The 24,805-nt window shown below is 42.1% G+C and overlaps 1 protein-coding gene across 4 annotated transcripts in view; it reads left to right on the plus strand.

Moving 5' to 3' along the window:
* Window positions 1-12,518, plus strand: part of PSEN1 (presenilin 1) — a 55,608-nt gene extending 43,090 nt beyond the window's left edge. For all 4 annotated transcript variants that reach the window (XM_048852893.2, XM_048852894.2, XM_048852892.2 and 1 more), the window contains exons 9-11: window positions 2,218-2,391; window positions 7,597-7,715; window positions 8,177-12,518. In XM_048852893.2, coding sequence (XP_048708850.2) covers window positions 2,218-2,391; window positions 7,597-7,715; window positions 8,177-8,332 — 449 coding nt within the window. In that variant the 3' untranslated portion in view covers window positions 8,333-12,518. The remainder of the gene's footprint in view (window positions 1-2,217; window positions 2,392-7,596; window positions 7,716-8,176) is intronic.
* The last annotated feature ends 12,287 nt before the right edge of the window (window positions 12,519-24,805 follow it).

The following is a 24,805-nucleotide window of genomic DNA, read 5'->3' on the forward strand; positions in this document are numbered from 1 at the left end:
TCTTCATAATTAAAGGGGAAATGCACATCTCTGTCTCTCAAACACACACAGGGTGTGTGTCTCTGTCTCTCTCTGACTGCCCTCCCTCCTTTCCTGCTGCCTTGTAGAGTGTGAGAGTTAACCCTTGAGGGCTCAGCCAATTGCTAGTTCATCATTTAACACTAAGGCATTCCCTGGGAAATATCCCACCCTCTGACTCCTCCACCTCAACCAAACTTCATAATCATCATCACTGTGTACCAGTATTAAATTGTTTAAAACTTATACTCTGTGTGTGTGTGTGTATATATGTGTGTATGTGTGTGTGTGTGTGTATATATATGTGTGTGTGTGTGTGTATATATATATATATATGTAAAAAGTATACAGTCTTCTGTCTGGTGAAAAAAATTTCCCTGGAATCTAACCTCCTCATTTACATTATCTTATGGGGAAATTGGATTCGCTTAACATCGTTTCGCTTAAAGTTGCAGTTTTCAGGACCATAACTACAATGTTAAGTGAGGAGTTCCTGTACTGACTGAGCTCAGTTCAGTGCAGAGGATAGTTGTGGTAAGGCAACATTCATGTGCAGGGAAAGGCAAAGTTTATAAAATGAGAGTTTAAAGAATAAGGCCACATTGAAAGGGCAGGATTTGATCAGGTTTCCTGATAGTCCATTCACAGATTTCTGTACAACACTGAGTGGTTCTGCTTTCTTCCCTTTTCTAAGGGCTCCCATCCAGTGAGCATGTGGTATAGAGCTGTTGTCTCACTGGAGAGAGTCAAAGACATTCTGCTGACAAAATGTCCTCATGTTGTCATGTCAGATCATGATATAATGGGATGACATTTTGCTGTAACCTCATATTGCATCAACAATCTCACTGTAACTGGTTAAAAGATAGGAAACAAAGAGTAGGAATAAATTATCAGTTTTCACAGTAAATAGCGGACTGCCCCCAAGGATCTGAACTGCAACCAGTTCTTTTCAACATATTCATAAATGATCTGGAAAAGGGGTAAACAGTGAGGTGGCAACATTTGCAGATGATACAAACTTACTCAGAATAGTTAAGTCCAAAGCTGACTGAGAAGAGTTACAAAGGGATTGCACAAAACTGGGTGACTGGGCAACAAAAATGGCAGATGAAATTCACTGTTGATAAGTGCCGAGTAATCCACACTGGAAAACACAATACCAACTATACATATAAAATGACTGAGTCTAAGTCAGCTGTTACCACTCAAGAAAGAAATCTTGGAGTCATTGTAGATAGTTCTCTAAAAACATCAGTTCAATGTGAAGCAGCAGTCAAAAAAGCAAACAAAATGTTTGGAACCATTAGAAAAGGGATAGATAATAAGACAGAAAATATCTTAATGTCACTATATAAATCCATGGTATGCCCACACGTTGAATACTGCCTGCCATTCACGTCACTCCATCTTAAAAAAGATATATTACATTGGAAAAAGTACAGAGAAAGGCAGCAAAAATTATTAGTTTCCATCTGAGGAGAGATTAAAAAAACTGGAACTTTTTAGTTCAGAAAAAGGATAACTAAGCGGGGATATGATAGAGGTCTGTAAAATTTTAACTGGTGTGGAGAAAATGAATGACAGTGTTATTTATTCCTTCACGTAGCATAAGACCCAGGGGTCACCCAATGAAATTAATAGGCAGCAGTTTTAAAACTAACATAAGGAAGTGTTCTTCACACAACATAGGAACTTGTTGCTAGGGGATGTTATGAAGGCCAAAAGTAGAACTGGGCTTAGTAAAGAATTAGGCAAATTCACGGAGAATAAATCCGTCAATGGCTGTTAGCCAAGATTGTCAGGGATGCAACCCCGTGCTCTGGGTGTCCCTAAACCTCTGACCACCAGAAGATGGAACTGGATTACTTGATAAATTGCCCTGTTCTGTTCATTTCCTCTAACACATCTGGCATCAGCCACTGTTAGAAGACAGGATACTGGTCTGCCCCACTATGGCCATTCTTTCATCATTTTTTCATCATCATTTTTGTTGCTTTCCTCTGGACTCTCTCCAGTTTGTCCATATCTTTCCTAAAGTGTGGCACCTAACCTTGGACACAGTACTTCAGCTGAGGTCTCACCAGTGCCGACTAGAGGAGGACAGTTACCCCATGTGTCTGACTGTATTAACAGGAGTGTCTTTGTATGAGAAACACTTTTGAAATAGGTTTTATACTATTGTTTTCTTCCCTTGAGCCGCACCGAACCAGACTCAGAATGAAGATGCTGACATGGATGACGGAGGTTTCAATCCGGAATGGGAGCAACAAAGGGATACCCGAATAGGGCCACTTGAATCAACTCCTGAATCCCGGGCTGCTGTTCAGGCTCTCCCTAGTAACTCCCAAGCCAGCGAGGACCCAGAAGAGAGTAAGTATTGTTCCAAGACTGAATAAATGTACATTTGGTTTTCAGTCAGCTAAAGATAACGTTCATATGTTACTTACATAGTACACTGTATTGCAAGGACGGGCTGAAAAGTCCCTAATGATGAGGACATGTTGATCCACCTGATGACCTTCACAGGACTGGATGGAGCTCCATTTAGGTGTCTTTGTTCGTTTTCGTTTGAGATGCTGCAGAGGGGGGATATTGAGATAATTGTTCTTATTTTGCTATTGATCAACTGTGTTAGCTCCCTATCTGCTTAAACTGTCATATAACAGTAATGACCTGAATGGCTTTTTTCAATCTGCTGATGGTCAGAGATGGTCATCCATTTGGATACAGACCTTGCAACGGCGATCCATGCCTTTTGTCACCTCAAGATTAGAATACCGTAGTGCACTCTGCACTAAACTAAATGTTAAGTCTAATTAGAAACCAAAGTTCAATGCAGGATGTTGCAGCTTGCTTGGTTTTTGTTTTTTCCCCCTGTAGCAGCCTGCTTGTTAAATGCAGTGTCTCGCTGTGAGCACATAACATCAGGGATCTGCACAGGCAGGCTTTTCGTTTCCAGGTGGAATTTAAGGTGGTGTTGGACCTGTAGAGCACTAAGCATTTTCAGACCTGCCTGTCTGGCAGACTCCCCCCGTGCGTTACTGCCATAGTTGTGAAGGCACTTGTTGAAAGTGGTAGGATGTTAGTAGGGTGTATTTCATAACCGCATCTTTGGAGTTTACTGCCTGCATTTCTCCAAAATAACCCAAATCTCTGTTGACCTTCAGAGTGAACTGCAAAGCCTCTTTTTTTGCTAGAGCTTTTGGGAAGGACACTTAGGGGCACAGGGATCTTGGGAGTGGGGTGGAGTGTATTTTTAGTCTTTTAACAACTGACCTAATTCTTTTATGTGTAGACTGGCTGTGTTGGTAGACAGTTATAGTTTTCTGAATGGATTGTTATTTAAAGTAAGTGTTAGACTCCTGTCCCAGCTGTAGGCACTTTTTCTCCCTGCCCATGTGGGTATTTTAAATGAAGAAAATAACAAATTGTTCCAAGATGTGTGTCTTTCTCCCTCTATTTCTACAATCAGTAGTTCTAGTAGCATATTTACAGTGCTGCTGGTCATACTTGTCAGCCAGCAATAACTTGTTAGAAGTATGTTGGGAAATTCACGTTGTGTGGCAGTAGCTTTGTAGCCATTGCACTGATCACTGAGCGTTTAATACACTGCAACAGTATTTAAATGTTTAATATCTCAGCATGGTAAGACAGCATTCTCAACACTCCCCTTTTCATCAAGTTACTGTTCAACACAACTTGACTTGAGAGAGAATTGTTTTAGCATGCAGTGATCACTGTGCAGAGCAAGCAGTGATACAGTCTGTTACTGCAACCCACTAGTTTTGTGGTTTTTAAGAGTAAGCTGGGATGTTGTAAGTATTTTTTTTTAATGTCACTTTGCTAATAAAGGTAAGTAAACAAATTCTGTACTGGATCCATGCAGTAAGGTTCCTACTGAATTTTTCCCTTAAAGTTTAGCATGTGTCTCTGGAGCTTGGATTATTAATCACTGTAGTCAGTGATAAGTAATGGTAAGGCATTAATTTCCTTCTACAGCTGTCTCTTGAAAGCCCTTTAGAACTGAGATCAGGACAACTGCTAGTCCTAACTCTGCATAATTCTTTTAGTTTTCAAATACTTCCTTTTCCATTAAATTAGACCTCAATATGATGAGAAATTAAATTTTGAATAGTAGCTGCAATTCTAGATGTTTTAGATATTCGGAAGTTGTTTCCAAAATGACTTTTTAGTTTTAACAATGAACCTTTCCACCAGGAATTAAAAAAAAAAGTTGTTAATATTCTTGGAGCCTGGTAATCTAGTCAGATTGGAATGTGCTGCCATGCAGTGCTTCACTTGGCCTCTAGCTTGGTATCTTCTGTGACAGATCAGTGTTAATTTGAAAGTGCTTCATAGCTGATAGAGTACAATAAAGTGAAGGGTGACTTATAAAACAATACAACCTGTCTCTTTAAAGACAGATTGAGTTAGATTTAGATTGGCATCTCCAGTCAAGACAATCAGCATGTGAAAGCTATCTTTGTAAATGAGACGTTGGAGTGGGGCTGGGAGACTATTGTGTGTGTACATGTTCAAAAGGCTCCAAACTGTAAAAGTTCTTACAGGATAAACAAGAACCAAAAGAGTTGGTCCAAAGCAGTGAACATGATCCTGAATGAATTTAGGAAACACATAATGGTTAAGTCTTAGGGGAGATCACAGTGAACAGATCAGAGTAACCTGAGCGGTGGTACTGAGGGACTCCAGGGAGATGAGAAGTGTAAGGTGCTTCTGATTTCCAGTAGTGACCTAAGTTGGCTTTTGCCTGGTTGAAGACTAGCTATTTTATGCAGACTGTTTCTTTTGTTTTAATCGATCTCTTTTCCCCTCCCCTCCCCTCCCCTCGCCAGTAATCTTGATTTACTACAAACCCTGTGGTTTTGGGACTGTCTCTCTCTGTTTGAAAGAGCTGAAACCACTGTAGAGGTTTAAGAGGTAGTAAAGAAAAGGGTTTCTGGAGTCTGTCCTTCATGGGACTGTCTGTCTAAAGGCAGACTAGGAGTTTTCTCCCCACACTTGTTGCAGCCTGAGCTGCAGTCCTCTCAGATTCACAGGAAATTTCTAGTGAACATGGACAAGAACTGAGTGGAAGGGATGTACAGTCACACCCCGCTCCTGTGCTAGCAGAGGCTCAGGGGCAACCATGCTGAGTCCCTGCAAAACGGGGAACCACCTTGCAAATCAAAGATCAGATGGGATGCAGAGCATTTCATCCAGCTAATGGTCATAGCCTCATACGAATGAAGTATGTCTACACTACAGCAGCACAGCTATGGCGCTGCAGCTGTGCCGCTCTAGTGTAGACCCTTCCTACCTTTATGGAAGGGGTTTTTCCTTCGATGTAGATAATCCATCCAGGCAGCAGATAGGTTGACGGAAGAATTGTTCTGTCGACCCAGCTGCGTCTACACGGGGGAGTTAGGTCAACCTGTCTACGTCACACAGTGTGCAAAATTTTTCACAGCCCTGAGCAATGTAGCTAGGTTGATCTAATTTTTCAGTGTAGACCTAGGCTGAAAAATAAATGTGGGGAATGGTTAAGATATGGGGACTCCTTTGAGTTCAGAAGGGAACTGTTGAGGACCTCTCTAGAAAAACCCAATAATTATAACTTAGAGTAGGAGGGTCAAACTAAGTCTGAGGTGAGGGCCAAAGTGTACTTTGACTTGGGGTTTGTGGGCCAGAGAAACAAACCTCACCGCTAAGGAGCATGTTTTCCAGCCTCCTCTGACTAGAGTGCATCTGTTTAGCTATGTTAATTCTTCCTTTCCCCTTGTCTGAAAAGTAACAGACGACTGGGTTGGTTGGTGGAGGCAGCAGTGGCAAGAAAAACATGGTGGGAAGAGGAGGACCCACTCCCATAAACCTGGTGCTGCAGGGCTTGATGGGGTTATCAGCAACCCTGACGGAAAGATGAGGAGAGGGCGAGGGAAGAAGGGGACAAAGACAGGGAGAAGAGAGAAGGAGAGAGGAGCTGCTGTGGAGAAGAGGAGTCCTAGATTTCTGTGCCTCATCTGGGGTAGCAGAGCTCTGGGGCCCTTCCCACTAGGCCAGGATGAACAGAAACAATTTGAGGGGCAAGGGAAGTTCAGAAGCAACGGGCCTCAGTCCTGGTGGCAGAAGATGCAGAGGCAGCTGCCATAGCAGGAGGAGGAATGCAGAGGAGAGGTGGAAGGGGCTGGGGCTTCCTTGCATGTGGCCAATCAGGCATAAGCCCACTCCTCAGCTCTTCCTCTTCAGCAGGTGCCCACTCAATCACCAGCTCTCCCTTGGTTCCTGCAGAACGAGCCTAGAGCTGGATTGCACTGTTGTGAGAAAGGGAGCTGTGGGCTAGATGAGAGTATCCAAGGGGCTGGATCTTGCCCACCATCCGGGTGTTTGACAGCCTTGACTTAGAGGCTTTGAAAAAGCTATGGCGCTGTCTGAGCCTTATGTAGTGGAACAAATATACAGGAAATCTTCTTTACTTCTGTTTTACAGAAATGCTGTTAATTGGATATTATGCTACTAAAGTCCCTGCCAAGGTGGTAATTACCATAAAAACGAGCACATTGGCTCATGCACTTTTGAAGGGTCCACGTACTGCAGAACCACAAACATCCATTTAATCTGAAAGATGCATCATAATTACACAAAGAGCCTTTCAGAGCTATCAGAATAAGGATTTGTAGAAGACACAAGAGGTCACTGGAATGTTTTGCTGGGTGTTGGTAATATGTAAGCTGGAAGGTATGTAAGTGGAAACTCCAAAATGACAAGTGACTCATCTGCCCACTAGGCCAGATAATAGCAATAGTCTTTTGGCAAAATGTTGCTGTAAAATGAAACAACTGAAAGTGGCTTAGATCTATAACAAATATAACAGGAACATCCAAACTTGCTCAATTCAGAGTCACGTTGGCAATTATTAGGAGTCTGAAGACCTCCTCTGATTTACATAAAGTGGAGCAAATGGGCAGAGATCCTCCTTTTTACTCTAGAAATGACCCGTTTGTGTCAAAATGGAGTACTCTGTTGGGACCTAGCCACACCTCTGTACGAAAGATGAAATCAGCTACATTGTAGAACTCTGTGAACTGCGTTTTGGCTATCCTTTTTTCCCAGAACATTTTATGTTTGAGTATTCTATTCATTTTTCCCTTTTAAATTCCATTTTCTGATGTCCGTGTTTATCTGGAAGAGATAGTCATGCAGATAAGTGCTTCTTCCCTTGTTGCTTTAAAACAGCTTCTGAAAAAATTCTACTTCTCATTGATTCCAAGCGTCCCATTTTGACTCCTTGCTAACTTAATTCTAAAAAGGGGGTATGTGTAAAAAAATGTCTCTTGTGTTTGATTTGTGACAGTTAATCTGTTTATAACTTGATACAATGAAGTGTACTGACAAACTGCAACATGACATATTCATGTGTATTGCAGACTGGAACAGCTCTGCAGCAGGAGGGTCAAGAAGAATCTGCTAATTTTTTTTGGGTTCCTTGGATTATTCTGTCTGATACGTGCAATGGAAGTCATTTGCTGTGGGAGTTGTTTTGGGTCTTTATGTAACGCTTCCATATTTTTACCATTGCAGGGGGAGTAAAGCTTGGTTTAGGAGATTTCATTTTCTACAGTGTTCTGGTTGGCAAGGCCTCAGCAACAGCAAGTGGAGACTGGAACACAACTTTAGCCTGTTTTGTAGCTATACTAATTGTGAGTATAATGTAATGTGGTGGTGGTGGTGATATTTCAGTGCATTCTTCAGTGGCCAAGGGGGCTGCTGTTGTATATTTTCCTTTGGGATTTTGCATATTGGTTATTCAGTGCCTGATCTTACCATCATGGACTTAAACTGCAAGTTTTGCTGTGGATTTCAGTTGGAGCAGGATCAGTCACTTAAGCTTCAATTCAGCACAGCACTTAAGTTCATGTTTATGTCCTATTGATTTCAGTGGGATTTTAAATATATGCTTCAGCGCTTTACTGAGTGGGCTCATTAGTGAGTTACTTTGCGTAGTAAGTGTTAATCCTGACATTAATAGCGCTCAGTGTGGAAAAGCAAAAAATGTAATTTACCAACCCTTTTGTGAGCCGTTCATCTTGATGTGTTCTGTAATACATATTTTTGCTGTCATGAGTTTTACCATGTAACGTCTCCTTGTCCTTCTTTCCAGGGTCTGTGCCTTACTCTACTGCTTCTTGCCATCTTTAAGAAGGCTTTACCAGCTCTTCCAATCTCCATAACCTTTGGGCTCGTTTTCTACTTTGCCACAGATAACTTGGTGCAGCCCTTTATGGACCAGCTAGCATTCCATCAGTTTTATATCTAGCGCACTTGAAGTTGATATTCTACAGACGTTTATATTGACTCTAGAAAATCTGGGAGGAAAAAGGGATTTTTTACTTGGTCCTCACATGACAGTGAAGTTCAATGCTCAAGATTTCTGGCCTGAATCATTGCAACTTCCTCCCATGTTTTCCTGAGCTACTGCACTGGGTAGCATATGATTCTTCTGTGTAAAAAGGGTTTTTTCTCAATTGATGGACTAACTTGGATGCCATTAAGTCACAAGCAATTTCTGAATTGTAAACGTGTAATAAGGACCACCTGTGTAAAAGTTGCTAATGCTTCTACCAGCAACGTGAGCCCTGGGTACAGGTTGATATTTTCCCAACGCTGAAGGCACTCAGGACTGCCATGAGATTAAACAAAAGAAGTTAGCAAAGTTGTTTGATTTGACATGTAAACCATTTGAAGAGAGTCAATCCAAAATAAACCTTTAAAGCAATGTTTTTCACCAGTTGAGTCCTGACCCCACTTTGGGTCAGTAGGAAAGGGCCAGATATTGCAGCAATGGGACCGAAGGAGAAAGAATAGTCTCTCCTAAAGAGAGTTCCACCCCTTAATAGCCTCTGTGCCTAAGTTTACTTGGTTTTGATAAATCTAAAAGCTTATTTTCACACTGGAACAAGAGCCTGTACTCAAATTTACTAACGCTTTGCATTCTCAAGCATAGAGCGTGCATCCTGTACTGCTGCCGCCAATGTCTTATGTAGCTACCAAGGATTGGACTGAGTAGTTTGGAACAAGTCAATCGTGAGGTCCTAACATGGATCCTTGTAAAAAGTTGGAGGACTAATACTCTAAAATTTTCTTTACTAAAATTACATGACAATTTCTGGATTTATTTTTGTCGTCTCACTAATCTTTGCTAGAATAACATCAATTCAAACTCTGCCTTTAGATGGCCATTTGCCACACTGGACTGCATTGCTCTAAGTTCCCGTTCTCCGTCACTGGATCTTTGGGCATATGAAATAGGCAGACATTTGCAGCAGCATCTCCGTCCAAAGCATTCCAGGATTTTAACCTTCTATTGTCAGGTGTAGAGAAATGGAGGGTTATTTTTAGTAGCATTCCGCTGTTTCCTTCAAACCTTTCTCTCCAAAAACATATAGTTGAAAGGCTCTGGATTACAGCAAATTAAAATGAAGGGCAATGTTTTTCCTAAGTAACATTCAGTTGACTTCTCTGTTACATGTTAAGCTTTAGGATCAGCCGCTCAAGCTTATTTCAGGCTAACACCTAACACTGAGTGATTTTATTTTATATAATGTATTAATAAATGAATATTCATTAGTCAAGTGAGCCATCACTTAGTGTTGCCTGGGAATAAAAAGTATGGCCTTTTTTCCCGGTTATAATGAGGCGTGATGGAATAGGAGATTGGCAAAACCTGGAGAAGCTTGAGGGAGAAGAGAGTCCCAGAAGAGCTGAAAGAAGGCCCATGGGTTGTTTGCCTTTATACAAAGTGAAAAATTGAAACTAAACTTAATAACCCCACCTTAATTTGTTTTGTTGTTGTTTATTTAAAACTAACATGATTTGGTGTTTGGTGAACGTTTTTTTAGAATAGGACATTTTTGGGAGGATGAGATTGGAGAAAAACTTTTTGTGCAAGCGAAGAGCCTGGTTTTGGTGCAGCTGACCTCAATGAAGCATAGGGTGAATGGAAAGGTCTGACTGTTGATGGCATTGCAGCTTACATAAGTTTAATATTGGAGTCCTTTCTAAACACCTAATGGACAAAACCAGTATAAACAGAGCCTCTGAAGCAAACTTTTTCCCCTCCAGAAAGAGCTCAACTTCAGAAACATGGAGTAGTAGTAGGACTGAGACTTCATGCACATTCTCAAGTTGTTGTTTGAGTACTAGGTAATATGGTGAGGTGTTTGCATTTGTGTTGCATACCAAGAACGCTTTGCTTTCTTTAACTGCCTCATCTTTAATGTCCTGGGAACTTCTGTATATTGCTCAGTGTGACCTCTACTAGCCACAGAATGTTGGCATCTGCAAATCAGGGCAGTTACATCAAATAAGGTGCGCATACTCTTCTAATCTGAAAGTATTTGCATTCTAGGTAGTGGCTGCATTTGCCTGTTGAATTCATTATGGATAGCATTAATAAAGTAACCACATCTCGGTACCTCATTCTGGCTGTCTAGGTCAGAACTGCCTGTGTAATTGTAAGGACTAGTTCACTGTCCCAGATATTACTTGAGTGGAACTTCATTTAAATGGGATTTTTAATACAAAGTTTTCTGCAGTTTGAGTGTTCTTTACTGTTGTTACTTGATCCTTTCATCAGCATTAATCTCTGAGAAATTCAGCTGTTTTTTTTTGGTTGGGCATTCTAACTATTGCTTGTCGTTTATATAGAAAAGGATTGCCAAAAGTTGGTATCACTGTCATCAATTTGTACATCTGAGCCAAGTCTCAGTTAACAGAGTTATTAGTAAAATGCAGAGGTTATCTTTTGTTTGAAATAGTCACTGCTGGAACTCTGACTCCCTTAAGGCCCAATCTAATGCCTGTTTGAAGTAAATAGGAACCTTTCCATTTACTTCAGTGAGTGTTGAATCTGGCCCTTAAAGAACAACTCAGAATCTTCAAAACATTTAAATTTCCAGTCTTCCACTGCCTAAAATTCTGCCATCCTTGAGTTTTAACTTCTAGCTATGTTACAGAAGGTTGTGGTGGAGATTATACACCAATATAATAACATTAAGCCTTGAGTACACTTGCTAAAGCCTGGAGATACAAAAGTAAGATTGAAACTCTTTCCTTGATTTGCCCTTTTACACTGAAGTACAGTAGCACACGTGCTGAATACGATCTTGTGATGCTAGACCACTTCAGTACTTGGTCCAGAAGGGTTAATTAAGAATAGTGTTCATTCTGCATTTCTTGGCATTTGGGAGTTTAATGCACAAGTATGAAGTTAAGTCCTGTCATAATTTCTCTTCTAGCCTTCCATAAAAATACAAATCTAATTTGTTGTTGGATTATTTCAATCTGGTCTACTTTGTATAATCCAGAGATTTCTGGTATATTTTATAGCTCTTTGAGGGGGTTATTGATTCCTAAATTAGAACACTGTTGACAACACCTTAGTCTGCAGAAGCTCTTAGCTTTTATTGTGTTATCCCAGTAGCTGTGGATCTTTCTCCTCTGTGTTCCAAACATGTCTATCACATTTGATTAACCAGTAAATGTTGTGGTTTCAAGACTAAATTCTCTCATCTCTGATAGTTTCCCTACTTTTCAAATTTTCATAAGTGATTATTCTCTTTTAATGGCTACTCATCTGCAAAATATCTTAAACCAAAACGTCATTGAGTTGTAGGAGTGCTTAAAAATGTCTGCTTGGATTTATACCATATGTTTTCTTCCTCATTGCTTTTATTTTCAGATTTAGTCCGGAGCAGATGGTTATAACAGATATTTGTAAATGGGGGAATTATTTTCATGGCTATACTGAATGCTGCTACTATAAATAACTGGAAGCTCCTTCTGACTGTGATGTATCTGCATTCAGATGCAGTCAGTGTAGGGTGAGTCTGGAGGTCTATGTGCTTGTGTAGAGCACCATGTTCAAACTGTCCTGGGAGGAAATCCTGATTTTAAGCCAAATACTCAAGGGCTGAACTCTGCTGAAAATGGCTAACCTCCTTGGAGTAAAAAGCAGACCGTGCGTTTGTTGTTTGGACTCTGGTACTGTACATGGCAACTCGTTCTGCCATTGCCACAGTGAGGAAGAATTATCCTGGACTACATCTGAGTGGAATTTCAGGACGGATGAAGAAGTGTTAGGAAACTTCTCAAAAAAAACTTTAAATAAATAAATAAAAGGGGGTGGGGAAACTGTTTTTGACAGCTATGCTGTTGAGACCAGTATAATGAAGACTGTGGAACATGTCTGCACTACGGTAGTATCTTGTTTTACAGCATAAGTTTGGTCATTGGGAATGCTGGAATATGAACTAGAATTGGATTATTTTACACTCAAGCATTTGCTGTTTTCTTTTTTACAGACACTGGTTTGTACATAATCTGAATTGAATGTGAATAAGTTTTTTAAACACCTTTCCAGTTCTTGATAAGATACAGTTTTGATAGATTATTGCAAATTTTCCTTTGTCTAATCATTAAAATAAAGAATGCATGGATCCTAACTTTGCTGATTGTCGTGGTTTCAATATGATTATATTAAACATTAAACTTGTGTTGGATGCCTAAACACTGCAGATTTTAGCTTCAGTATTTAAAGAACAAGAATCTTGTTTTAAAGAGATGTTTAAAACCCTCTTATTTCCCAAAGGAATAATTTCTTCAAACTAGATTCCCATAAAAACACATTTTTAAAGCATCCTTTCATTTTAATTTAGAGAATCTGTCAAAACCAATTATAGGAACCCACATGAGACATAATTAAGGCGTGAAATAAGCTATATAAAATGGTTGAAATTCAGGGTGTTTTATGCAGCAAAAATAATCGTAGTCAGGCAATATTTATGTAGGTCACTCGGGAAGAAATCACTTCATAAACCATCTAAATGTACAACACTGAATACTGATTTCACAGCTGTAAGAGTGAGGGAAAAGCCTTACACTCCTCAAACAGTAACATTTCAGTTTTATTCCTATTGAGTGATGCAAATGTAGGTAAATTTTACCACTGTTGTGTGAAAACTGAGGTTTCCTTTACTGAGATTTGTCCTGTCTCTGTTAAAATAGAAAATGTAAATCAAATTATGAACACACCTTAGCAAATAATTTGTGATGAATTTAGCTGTATTGTTGTTGAATTGTCCACAAGCAGCTTAAGACTTTCTCAAATATAGCTGTTCAAGAATGATTCAGTACATAATTTTGGTCTGTAAATTGTTTGCATGGGTTTCACTGGAGTTCTCACAGCAGCCACACCTTCATTAACCAAGCACTATGAGGTGGATCTTCTGCTGAGGCCTTCTTTGGCCTAAAGATGCTGCAGGTGGTGGCCCAGAAATAAATACCAACTTTTGAGCAAGCTCACCAAAATAAGGGGTACTTCTTTCCTACAGAACTTTGGTTTCATAGCCCTCCCCACATCTATTCATGGCTTGCTATTTCTCAGATGTCCAGAATTGTAGGAGATACTGGGCTGCAGAAAGGAAAGTATTGGTAAGAAATTTTCCATTCTGTTTAACATATAAGAAATGTTCCATTTTAAAAAACAAACTACTTGTACTATTTTTGTATGCTTCTGCCTATAAAGTCTGGTATAGTCACCATGAATCCAACCACATAAGTCCTGGGAGGGAGAAATTCTAGCTAAATAACATTTCAGGGATGTTTTAAATGGTGTCCCAATTTTAAGGTCTGATATCTTGGGATCGTTCAAGGTTACATATATGTGCTCAAAGAGGCAGCACCTTCTGTAGAATGAAGACTTTGGACTTAATTCAGGTTGTGGGGTCTTTCTAAGAATTATTGTTTTGCTGAAATGTGTATCCTTTTTAAATACAGAACTGAGAATACTCGCTTTACCATTCTAAAATCTCAGGATTTGCAAAGTAAAATGATAACAATTTATCCACCCCTTCACTTTGAGTCTCTTTTCTTACTCCCTTCCTCTCTAATGTAATCGCTTGGCCTATGTAACATGAGATTACTCTGAGTTGATGTTTGAGATCTTGCCATCCTTCCATTATCATGGAAAGGGCTGCCCTGCCTGCAATAGATATGGTTAGATTCTGAATTGCTGGGAAATTGCAACTGAGGCACGAGAGGTGACTGAATTCATTAGCAAAAGTTTAGGATCAAATTCTGATCTGCTGTAAGTGGCAGTAACTCCTCCGCTCAGAGCAGGGGACCACCCCTCTTCATTGTTTGTGAAGTACTTGGTATACTGTGGGTGCTATAATAAATAAATACTAGCCTTCAGTAAGGCTACACCAAGTCTGAACTGGGGCCTTTACTGTTTTTAAAACTGCATTTACATTTGGGTGGTGCTTTTAATTTGTCTTCAGATGGTATTAATAGATAATTCCTGTGTACTCTTGTTTTTTTAAGTGCAATTTTCATCTGTAAACTATGTGAAAAGGGAAACATCTTACTCAACAGAACTTCCCCTTGTCAGAAGAGGAGATTCTGAATCCAGATTTCAGTGACTAATCGGTTTACCCCTTTGATCTGGTTATCACTAGCCACAACTAAGCACGGTTCTAGGCTCATTGATGTGATGGCTGAACACCAAGGAGAACACTCTTCAGAAGACAGCACAAGCTAATTCTGTTTCTTCTCCAGCATAATTGATGCATACAAATTGTCATACCATATAAGCCCAATGGTCCTTCTACTCAGTGCCAGATGCTGCAGAGGACACTGCAAACAACTCCATCATGGAATAATCTGCCCCAAAGAGAAGTGTCCTAACTCCCTCAGTTAGTGTCTGTGTTGTCTCCTGAAGTATCAGGGCCCACTGCATAGGTATCAAACTTACTTGGTGCACAGGACCTAATTCCATTTTTTAATTATGGTCAGTGCACCAGGATATAAATGTAAGATTACACCCTACCTTCAGTCCACAGCAAAACACCCACAGATGCCAAGGGGAGGTTTGACAAAGATGGTGGTGTCTGGTCTTTATGTTGTAACTACGTTTGGTTATTTATTCACTACCTTATTGTGTCATCCAGATTCAGCAAAGGGGACTTGTCCCCAACTCGGGACATGAAACAGGCATCACGTGGAGGACAGAACTGAGACAGGAGCTGGTCCCTCAATTTAAAATATCTGGGGCAAACTCTCACCAAATATTATTTACAGAGCTGTGATCAGAGTGCTATAATTAAGGATCCAACCACTGTTTCTATTCTCAGCATCAATTAACAGGGAGTTCCAAGTGCAGGATGAAAATACACGTTAAAAAGAAAGTGTTACATTTTATAATAGGGTTTCTTTTTATAAAGTGAGTGTCAAGACTCTGGGTAACTGGTACTGAATCCTGTAGGTGCGTCATAGATTAACTCCCAGTTATCTGCTAAGGTTTCAAAACTATTTTAAGGACAGTAGAATTTGGCCATTGCCATAGCAGCAATAAATCCTTTAATCTCACTTCCTGAGGAGCTGAAGCTGTCATTTGATTATCTACTTTGGAATCTTCGAGGCAGGTTATGCGAGAGAGCAGTACAGAGACAACAGCGTGAAGAGATTACTGACTGCATCCATAAGTCTTAAAGCTGCTGTCCAGTCTGATACCATTTGATGAGGATTTCCTGAAGTGAGGATTCTACAAAGGGCTAACAGGAAGAATGCCACTAGGGAAACAATGCAAAATGAAAGTGATAGGACAGACCTCCCACTGCTATGACTATGTGAATGTACTAGCCCCTTTTTGCAGGCAGTATGGGCTAGGGATTGGAGAACTAGACGTAGGAAAGAAACCTACGTTTGCCCATGGCAGAGGTAAAAATAGAATAATCTTTGAGCAAATTGCTTCATCCTTTGTGTTTCAGTTTCCCTGTTTTATTTATATTGCAGTAGTGCTTGTAGACCCCAATCAGGGATTTGGGACCCATAAAAGCATGGTAGACGTACAGAAAGATAGTCTCTCCCCTCAAGAGCTTACACTCAGTCTGTAAAGTGAATTTGAAATACCTCTTTGTGCAGTGCCTCAATATATTTGGATAAATGTACTCTCTATCTGCAAAGTAGGGCATGCTTGCTTGTTTGTTTTAGATTACCACTTTGTGGCTGCAGGGTCATCAGAAATCTGCAGAAAACTTTTCAAATTCTGCAAGGGGCAACACCATCTAAATCTGCATTTGGAGATCAGCATGCAATAAAGCTGTCATAATTTGAATGGGGGGGGGGGGTTAAATGTCACATTGAAACACACAGCAAAATTCTACACTGCCACCAGGCATGACTCTAAACTTATGAATCCAAGATTGAGGTAGTTTTCCTCCCAATGAGTAATATTTGGCGGTTCTGGTTTTGAGCATAAGAACTGAGGCCTCTAGTCATCACTAGATTACTATAGTTAGTTCCACTGCAGTCTCCCTGGAAGGCTGGAGTTAAGTAAACCACTGAGAATTGTACATGTAAGCCAATATGTTTTGTCTGTATCTGTATTCTACTATATACCTTGTTTCATTTTTGTGTTTTCTGAAGCCTGAGACAAGCCCCTGTCATGATGCATGCTTTACCTGTATAAATAAAACCATTTGGTTTGCGTAAAGTGCGTTTCCAAAGTGGTGCTCACTGGTTGACAAATACTAAATCAGGGGTTCTCAGACTGGGAGTTGGGACCCCTCAGGGGGTCGTGAGGTTATTACATGGGGGGAGGGGGTCATGAGCTATCAGCCTCCACCCCAAACCCTGCTTTAGCTCCAGCATTTATAATGGTCTTAAATATATAAGAAAGTATTTTTAATTTATTGGGGGGGTTGCATTCAGAGGCTTGCTATGTGAAAAGGGTCACCAGTCCAAAAGTTTGAGAACCACTGTACTAAATCCATAGCTGATCACCCCTCCATAGGGTTCTGATGACAGAGATAACTTCACCTCCTACCTCCTCTTTCCTCTTCCTCCTTTCTTGCTCTGTAGCCCTGAACAACTCTGTACTAAGTGGTGAGATTGTGACACTGGAGTTAGACTAGCCAGTCGTTCTGTCCCTGTTAGTGGGATTGTGACATTACTGTGACGTCAATCAGTTATCATCCAGCCCTTTTTTTATTTCCTCCCCGAGTGGATTTGCAAAGTGAAATGCTAAAATGCTTTTATCAGTCTCAAATATTTTATTAATCATAAAACATCTATTTGATAAGATTTGTTTGGTGTCTTGCAGATCTGTAGAAAAATGTGATTTGTCTGATTACTCATTTATCTAACATGGGGTTGCCAAACTCGTGTTGTTCCAGAGGGCTGCCAAGGGTCACACAGGCTGTGTCACACCTAGGCATTTGGCCGTCCTGTTACACATTGCTGCAGTCAGGCTGAGAGGTCACACATCCAGGTAGGCCCTAGAGATGGCCTGTAATTGCTGCTGACTGCCAAGGACCTCTACTCTCCCTGTTTGCGCCAAGCTGGGAAGCAGCAGATGAGAGGAAGAAGAGGTGGTGGTGGTAGGAAGAGAAGGTGAGGGGCACAACAATTGTAGGATTTACTTTTATATTTATCTTAAGTTTCCTTAAGAAAATATATATTATGTTGTAAAGAGAGGCCCTGACTAGCAAGTAGAAGGAAGGCCTTGAAAATAATGAGTAAAGAGGCCAGGTGGAATGAAGTAGGGAGAATGTCTGGCTCAAAAAATAACTTCATGAGATAAGGGGAAATTTCTAAAAAGAAGGCCCCTGACATAGGGGTGACTGCAGATGGCTTTCAATAAGACACAAGAAATCTGTCTTAAAATGAACCAACATGGCCCTTCCCCACCCACACGCCAGTGTTATCTCAGACGTTAGGGCCTATGTGAATCCAAGTGCAAAAACTCTTCATCAGTAAGAAGGAGGGGAGGAAAAACCTTGGGAAGAAAGGAGGTTGTAAATCTTATCTGGATTAAGAATGGAAATAAGGGTGAACTGTCTCAAATTGGTTTTTAGCTAAAGTGGTTGACAGCCTGGGGCACCATGGCCAAGATGCAAGGAGAGGGGTTTGCCTGGGGTGTGAGGCCATGGAATGGGAGCTTGGGGGGGGGATGGGTAAGGACCCTGGGGAGGAGAGGCGGTGGGGGGCCGGAGGAAGTAGCAGGAGCCTGGGGGGGATGGGTGGAGACAACAGGGGTCAGGGGTGATGGTGGGGGCACCAAAATACAAGTTTGCCCAGGGTGCCATTTTCCCTAAGGTCTGCCCTGATTGGTGATGATGTTTGTTTGTTAAAGGGTTATGAATTGAAGGGTTCTTTGTCACTCTACCTAATCATGCTGGAATATGCCAAAATGAGATGGTCATCCCTAGGTCTCGTCTATTTGTAAGTATACTGAACACATGCTTATGAATACTTTGTTACTGTATTGGGTGTAGTGAGTGTTTATTTTTAGGCTGTTAGACATGTTTAAGGCAGCTGCATAAAATACCATTTGGCCTTTATAAACTGGTGTTTGTTGATTTCCCATATCAATATTATTATTAATTCCAACCACAATGGCTGCAAGCTCCCTCAGACATTCCCACTTGGTTCCAGATGCTGGACACCCCGCTGTCCCCCATAGCAGACATCATCCTGCATTCACCCTTCTACCTAACTGCCTCCCCTACACTTCCAAGAAGGTACCATTGCACCCCCTTCCCTCCCATACTCAGCTACCATAATTTGTGCAACAACACATCCTATCCCCACCATTGCCTGGCACTGTGTTGCCCAGAAAGTGAAATGTATGGTGTGTGTGTGTGTGTATGAATATTTTCAGTGTCATCCACTTCTGTACAGTGGACTGAAATCTCTTACGGCACTCTCTGTCACGGGGGTGATGGTGAATGGGAGGTTTTTGTTTTTCCTCATGCTTTGAAGCCTTATGTAAATAAGGCAGCCTCATGGAATATCTCATTTTATTTGCAAGGAAGGTGATAGTACAAAACTCTTCAGACTGTTTTATTCTCAGTCAGGCAAGGATTCAGAAATTTGTAGGTCACAGCTATTCGTCTCTCTCAGCTTGACGTCTGGGTGACCTTGTATCTAGATCTTTATTAATAACTTGAGACTTTCCCATCTTCTCCATGTGTAATAGGATGGGTTTAAGGCATTTGTTTTTATTTTTCAAAAGACCTATCAATGCCCAGGAGGGAGTTAATGTAATTGTGGTCACTTTTAGAACTGATTTCTGCTATTCCATATTTGATTTCCCTAACACGCTGATTTTGAGACAAATCCATTAAGTGCACTTGAAAGATCTCAAATGTCAACAGTTTTTCCTTTGCCCGGCCACCTGATATAAAACCCATTCTGTAGCGTGTTGATCTTCTGACTGGTGACTAGATGAAGCATGGAGGGAAAGATGTGCTGCTGCTTTCAACGATTTTCTGATTTATTTTGTAAACTTCTCAAACATTGTGTTTTCTAAGGTAAGTCAGTGTGGCCAGGGCTGTGGATGGGGAACCCTTCGGTGTGGAGTTTTAATTCAAAATTGTAGCTGTACATGCAGCTGAACCTACAAAGGCTGCCTTGAATTCCACGAGATTGAAAAGTATAAAGGCAAACATATGTAGTGATATGGGAAATCAGCCTCTCTCTGTTATACTTAGAAGTGATGATAGTGTATGCAAGGACCCAGGCATTATCATCTTGCAGTGGCCCAATAATCCATCTAACATGGTATTCTGGCTCCCAGTGTGATGAGTGCATTAGCAATATGTATGTAAGCCCCAAGGCCTGAAGCTCTAGAGGGCTTGGAGCTCATTACTGACACCTGTTGGTGAACAGGGAGAAGAATGACCCAGAGTTGCCTGAGAACTCCAGATGGGCAAAGGCTCCATGGCCGGGAGGAGGAAAACAACTGAAGGGGCCTGGCAGTTTGGGGCATTTTCGTTAAAATTCAGTTAAGTTTTGAGCTTGGGGTGCAATAAAATGCTATTATCCCTGTTGGGGAATGAAAGAACAGCACTAAATGTGCCTGGGGTAGGGGGTTGCCATGACCAAGACTGCAGTCAGGAACAGTTTGGTAAGGGAGGCTGGACAGGGAGAAAAGGAGGGAAGAGGGGAGTACCTGACTGGTGGTAAGGACTCTGTAAAGGGTCTTATACGCCAGGGGTCTCAACCTTTTTCTTATTGAGGCCCCCTCAGCATGCTACCAAAACTCCACGGCCCACCTGTGCCACAACAACAGTTTTTTCTGTATATCAAACCCTGGGCCAGGGTTAGGGGGTAGCAAACAGGGCAGTTGGTCGGGACCCCACACCACAGGGGCCTTGTAAAACTAAGTTCAGGCTTTGGCTTCAGCCCCAGGTGGTGGGGCTTCAGATTTTTGCCCTGGGCCCCAGCAAGTCTAATGCTAGCCCTGCTTGGTGGACCCCCTGAAACCTGCCCAAGGCCCCCCCAGGAGGCCCCAGACTCCTGGGTGAGAACCACTTTTATACACCATAGCTCCTTCTGTAAATCAGCAGCGAGCTGAGGCAGCACACAGAGCTGGGCTGAGGTAGCTTCAAGGGGGCCAGCTGTGGCAGCAGACAGTGCAGAAGCAGTGCTGAGATAGGTAACAGCACTGAGGTGGCTTGGGCTGAAGCCAGACAGTGCCACAGCTTAGCTAAGGGATTCAGGTGTGGGCCTCCCTATCCAGCAATCAAAGCTGAAATCACTTCAGCTGGGTCAGGTGGTAGAATTCTTGGTGCTGCACTGACAATACTTCCCTTAGAGGCTGGAGAAGGACCTGCCTGAATTCTGGATTCTGCCTATCCTGGACAACAAACTGTGAGTGAGGGAGTGGGGAGAAGGCGGGAAGTGGCTAGAACGATGGTTCTCAACCAGAGGTCTTCCAGGGGGTACATCAACTCATCTAGATATTTGTCTAGTTTTACAACAGGCTACATAAAAAGCACTAGCAAAGTCAGCACAAACTAAAATTTCATACAGACAATGACTTGTTTATACTGCTCTATATACTATACACTGAAATGTAAGTATAATATTTATATTCTAAATGATTTATTTTGTAATTGTGAGATGATAAAAATGAGACAGTATGCAATTTTTCAGTCATAGTGTGCTTAGACACTTGTATTTTTATGTCTGATTTTGTAAGCAAGTAGTTTTTAGGTGAGGTGAAACTTGGGGGTACGCAAGACAAATCAGACTCCTGAAAGGGGTACAGTAGTCTGGAAAGGTTGAGAGCCACTGGGCTAGAAGGTGTTAGCCACTCTCAGCTGTGAGAGGAGGTCTGAGGTTAAGACTGTTGCTCAGACACCCTGCAGAACATGGCTGATTTGTTAATAGCTGGCTTTCCCAAGTTCATTCTGTCTCTCCTTTTCTCCACCCCTATATAAAAAGATTTTTGTTTTAAACCCCTGGACTCAGTGCTTGCAGATTGGGAAGTATTGCCTGTCATGGAGACCCAGGGGAGGTAATTTAGCTTCCCAGGTTTTTGGTGTGAGCTCAATCTGATGTTTAAGTTTTCAATAGCAACCCCTAGAAAACTGTACCTGGCATGTTTTTGCTTCTGACGACACCTGACAGAAGGGTTACATATAAAAAAATCCAACTGGAAGGAAGTAGAAGGCATAAACCACTCGTAAGGATCCTAACTCTGGAATACAGTGCTGCTACTCTTAAGAATTAAGGTTGTATGGGTGTCACCTTGGTGACTGTGGTTGATTACTGTTGTTTTGTGTGGTAGATAAAGGGGATGAGTGTATGAGTGAGAAGGTGATGTGTGTGATATATGGCTTTACGCTATATTTCCCAGGTTTTATGTGTTTGTCTTTAACATCCACTGTCACTAATGGGCTTGGTTGGTTGGTTGGTTGCAAATTTAAATGTCTGTTCTCAAGTTGTGCTCCCTGCAGTGTGGAGGAATGCCTGGAGGCAGTGTGAGGGAACACGTTGACTTATCCCAGGGGTGTCTCCTGTGCCCCTTTGGAAGAGCCCAGAAACTAAAATGCCCAGGGTACAGTTGCTGTAATGGAAGATGAAAGGCCTTTGTGTCACCCTCTTCCAAGCACCCCTCAGCTCGACATACAGGTACGTGTTAGGTGAGCTTGTGCTTTGGAATCATTTGTGTCTCAGGTGCCCTTCTTGGTGATCCCCCTCCTCTCTCTCTTGCCTCTGGGGCTGAAAAGGTAGTATGGTCGAGTGTACTGCTGCAGCCAATAGTGGCAGTTCCCAACCAGTATGGAAAACCCCAAGAAGCCCCTTCCCTCAGCCTATGCTATTCCCTGTAATTTTCTTGCTCCTGTCTCTCCTATCTGTAGCACTAGTGCTGCCCATCTGTTGGCATCTCTTTCTCAAATGCGTACTCTCCTGTGTGGCGGGGGTTGGTGGTCATTTAGGAGTTGGGGTCTTTGGGTATAGTGTGTCTAGAGCAGCCAATGCGTGGTTTAACTCAAGCCTTCTCATTTAGTATGACCTTGACGTGACTAGGCTAGCCGTTACTGGTTGTACGCCAGACCCTTCCTTAATAATGCGATGGAAGCACTTTTTTTGTACCAGTCATCTCCCCAGAGCACTTGGGGATTAGGCACGACTGAAAAACAGTCCCAAAAATTCCCTGGACCATGCAATTGTTAACCTTTCCTCATGAACCAATCCCTGCAGCCTCCTGGTCAATTATGTTGCTCTTCTCTGAACATCCTCCAATTTGTCAGTCCCCTTCAGACAGTGAGACGCCTAGAACTAAACACCGGGTCCCTGGAGCGGTTGTACTAGAGCAGGGGCTCTCAAACTTAACTGCACCACAACCCCCTTCTGAAAACAAAAATTACTACATGACCCCAGGAGGGGGGACCCAAGCCTGAGCCAGCCCAAGCCCCACCACCCTGGGGTAGGGAGGCCCAAAGCTAAAGCCCAAGGGCTTCAGCCCTTGGGAGAGAGCCTGTAACCTGAGCCCCAGTGCCCCAGGCTCAAGCCCTCAGCCTTTGGTCCCAGGCGGTGGGGCTCAGGCTTTGGCCCTGGGTCCCAGCAAGTCTAAGCCAGTCCTGGTGACCCCATTAAAATGGGGTTGCGACCCACTTTGGGGTCCTGACCCACGGTTTGAGAATCACTGTACAAGAGCTTTAAAAGGAATGATATTAACCTTGCTGATTCATGACATGAAGCCTGTAAGTGATGCAGCTCAGCACTGCTTAATTATTTTCCTCTGCGATACTGAATCCCAAACTCGTGTTGAAGTTGTGCTGTCCCATACCATTCCCCCACATCTTTTTTCTACACTGCTGCTAGTCTGTTCTCTCCCCTACTGAATAGTTGTGGTTTGAATTATTTTCCCCCAGGTACATTAGCCTGCATTTTTCTAAGAAAAATCTCCTTTTGTTGTTTTTTGCCCATGTCTCCAATTCCTCTCTAAGGGCCCAGTCCAATGCCTATTGAAGTCATGCCCAAAGTCCCATTGCATTATTTCTCTACCCTCAAGGGTATTTGCAGTTCCTTCCCAATTTGGTATTACCTACGAATTTCATGAACACACAGTTCACTTTTTCTTCCAGATCATCAGTAAAAACACGGAATAACACCAGAGCTAGAAGTGGTTCCTTCTTTTCTCCACTAGAAACACACACGCACACTTACTTCAATTTAATGTTACCATGGTCTTTCAGGAAGTTTTCAGTTCCCACAACCAGTGTCTGTATCCAAGTCAGTTTGAATGAGTTTTGAGAGTAAGACTGTGAGAGACCGTGTTTTACGTGCTGTACTAAAGTCCAACTAAATTACCCCTCTACTGCCTTCTCTGGGCATTGGTGTTGTAATTCTATCTGCATTAAATTGTGTAGGCCTGCCATGTGTACGTCTCAGTGCTGGCAGGGATGGTTCCTCACTAATGAAGACCTGCAGTTTTGTAATGCTGTTGTGTTCCAGCCTATTCCATTACCATGCGTGTCACGTGGGGTCTGGGCTGGAAGCCAGTGCAAATGTTTCTACAAGGACTTTAGGACATATATTTTAATTATGTCTATACTCCCCCTTACCCTTCTTCCCTTTTGTACATAATGTTCCCTTAAGCCTTTGCAAAGTGCTCTGGTCCACCTGCCAGTTCTAGTTTCTTGTATGACTCTGGCCCCTTTAACCTCCCATCGTGATAAGTGCCAAGGCTCTGGCTTGAAATACCAATTCTGAACACTGTCAGGCCCTGCATGATTCCATCACTGCCTTCAGCTTAAGCTGACATGGTCTCTGCATAGTCAGAGCTCGGGGGAGGGGGATGGCTCTAGAATGAGCACCTAAAACTTCTCAAGATTAGAGAGAGAATGTCCTGATCTGAGGCCGATGGATGGAGGGAGAAGGTCTCTCTGGGAGCACGGTGTGCACACAGCTGTCTCTTTCTAAGTCAGACTGGCATTTAACACAAATGGTAGTGCCAGAGAGGCCATGTAAGGCTCCCACTTAAGCGGACCAGTTGTCACTAAGCATACAAAATAAAATGCAATGCAACGAGCTGTGTACCCAAGCATAACTAGGCTGGGGGTGGGTCTGATGGAAACAGTGTCGGTGTCTCTGTCTCTGTACACGTGCTCTGTTGGGTGAGTGGGATTATACATGTCTGTGCGTGTAGAACACGTGTGAATAGAAAGAGTGTGTGTAGGCATGGACTGGAGTAATATGAAGGGCTACTTTTTGTCCTTACTTTGCAAAAGGTATCTTTGAGCCTGTTTCCCAGTTTCTGTGTAGGCTTTGACCAGATGGCCAGTACTAGCCTACATCAAATTTCCTTCCTGTGGAATTGTATGCGACATCCCTGTTTTAGTTGAATGAGTTTCTCAGGGTTAATGTCATTACACTGGATCACAAGCAAATGAATGATCCTTATTATCTGGGCAAGTTTATTATTAAATTAACG

Source organism: Caretta caretta, chromosome 6 (assembly GCF_965140235.1).
Source record: "Caretta caretta isolate rCarCar2 chromosome 6, rCarCar1.hap1, whole genome shotgun sequence".
NCBI classification, from domain to species: Eukaryota; Metazoa; Chordata; order Testudines; family Cheloniidae; genus Caretta; species Caretta caretta.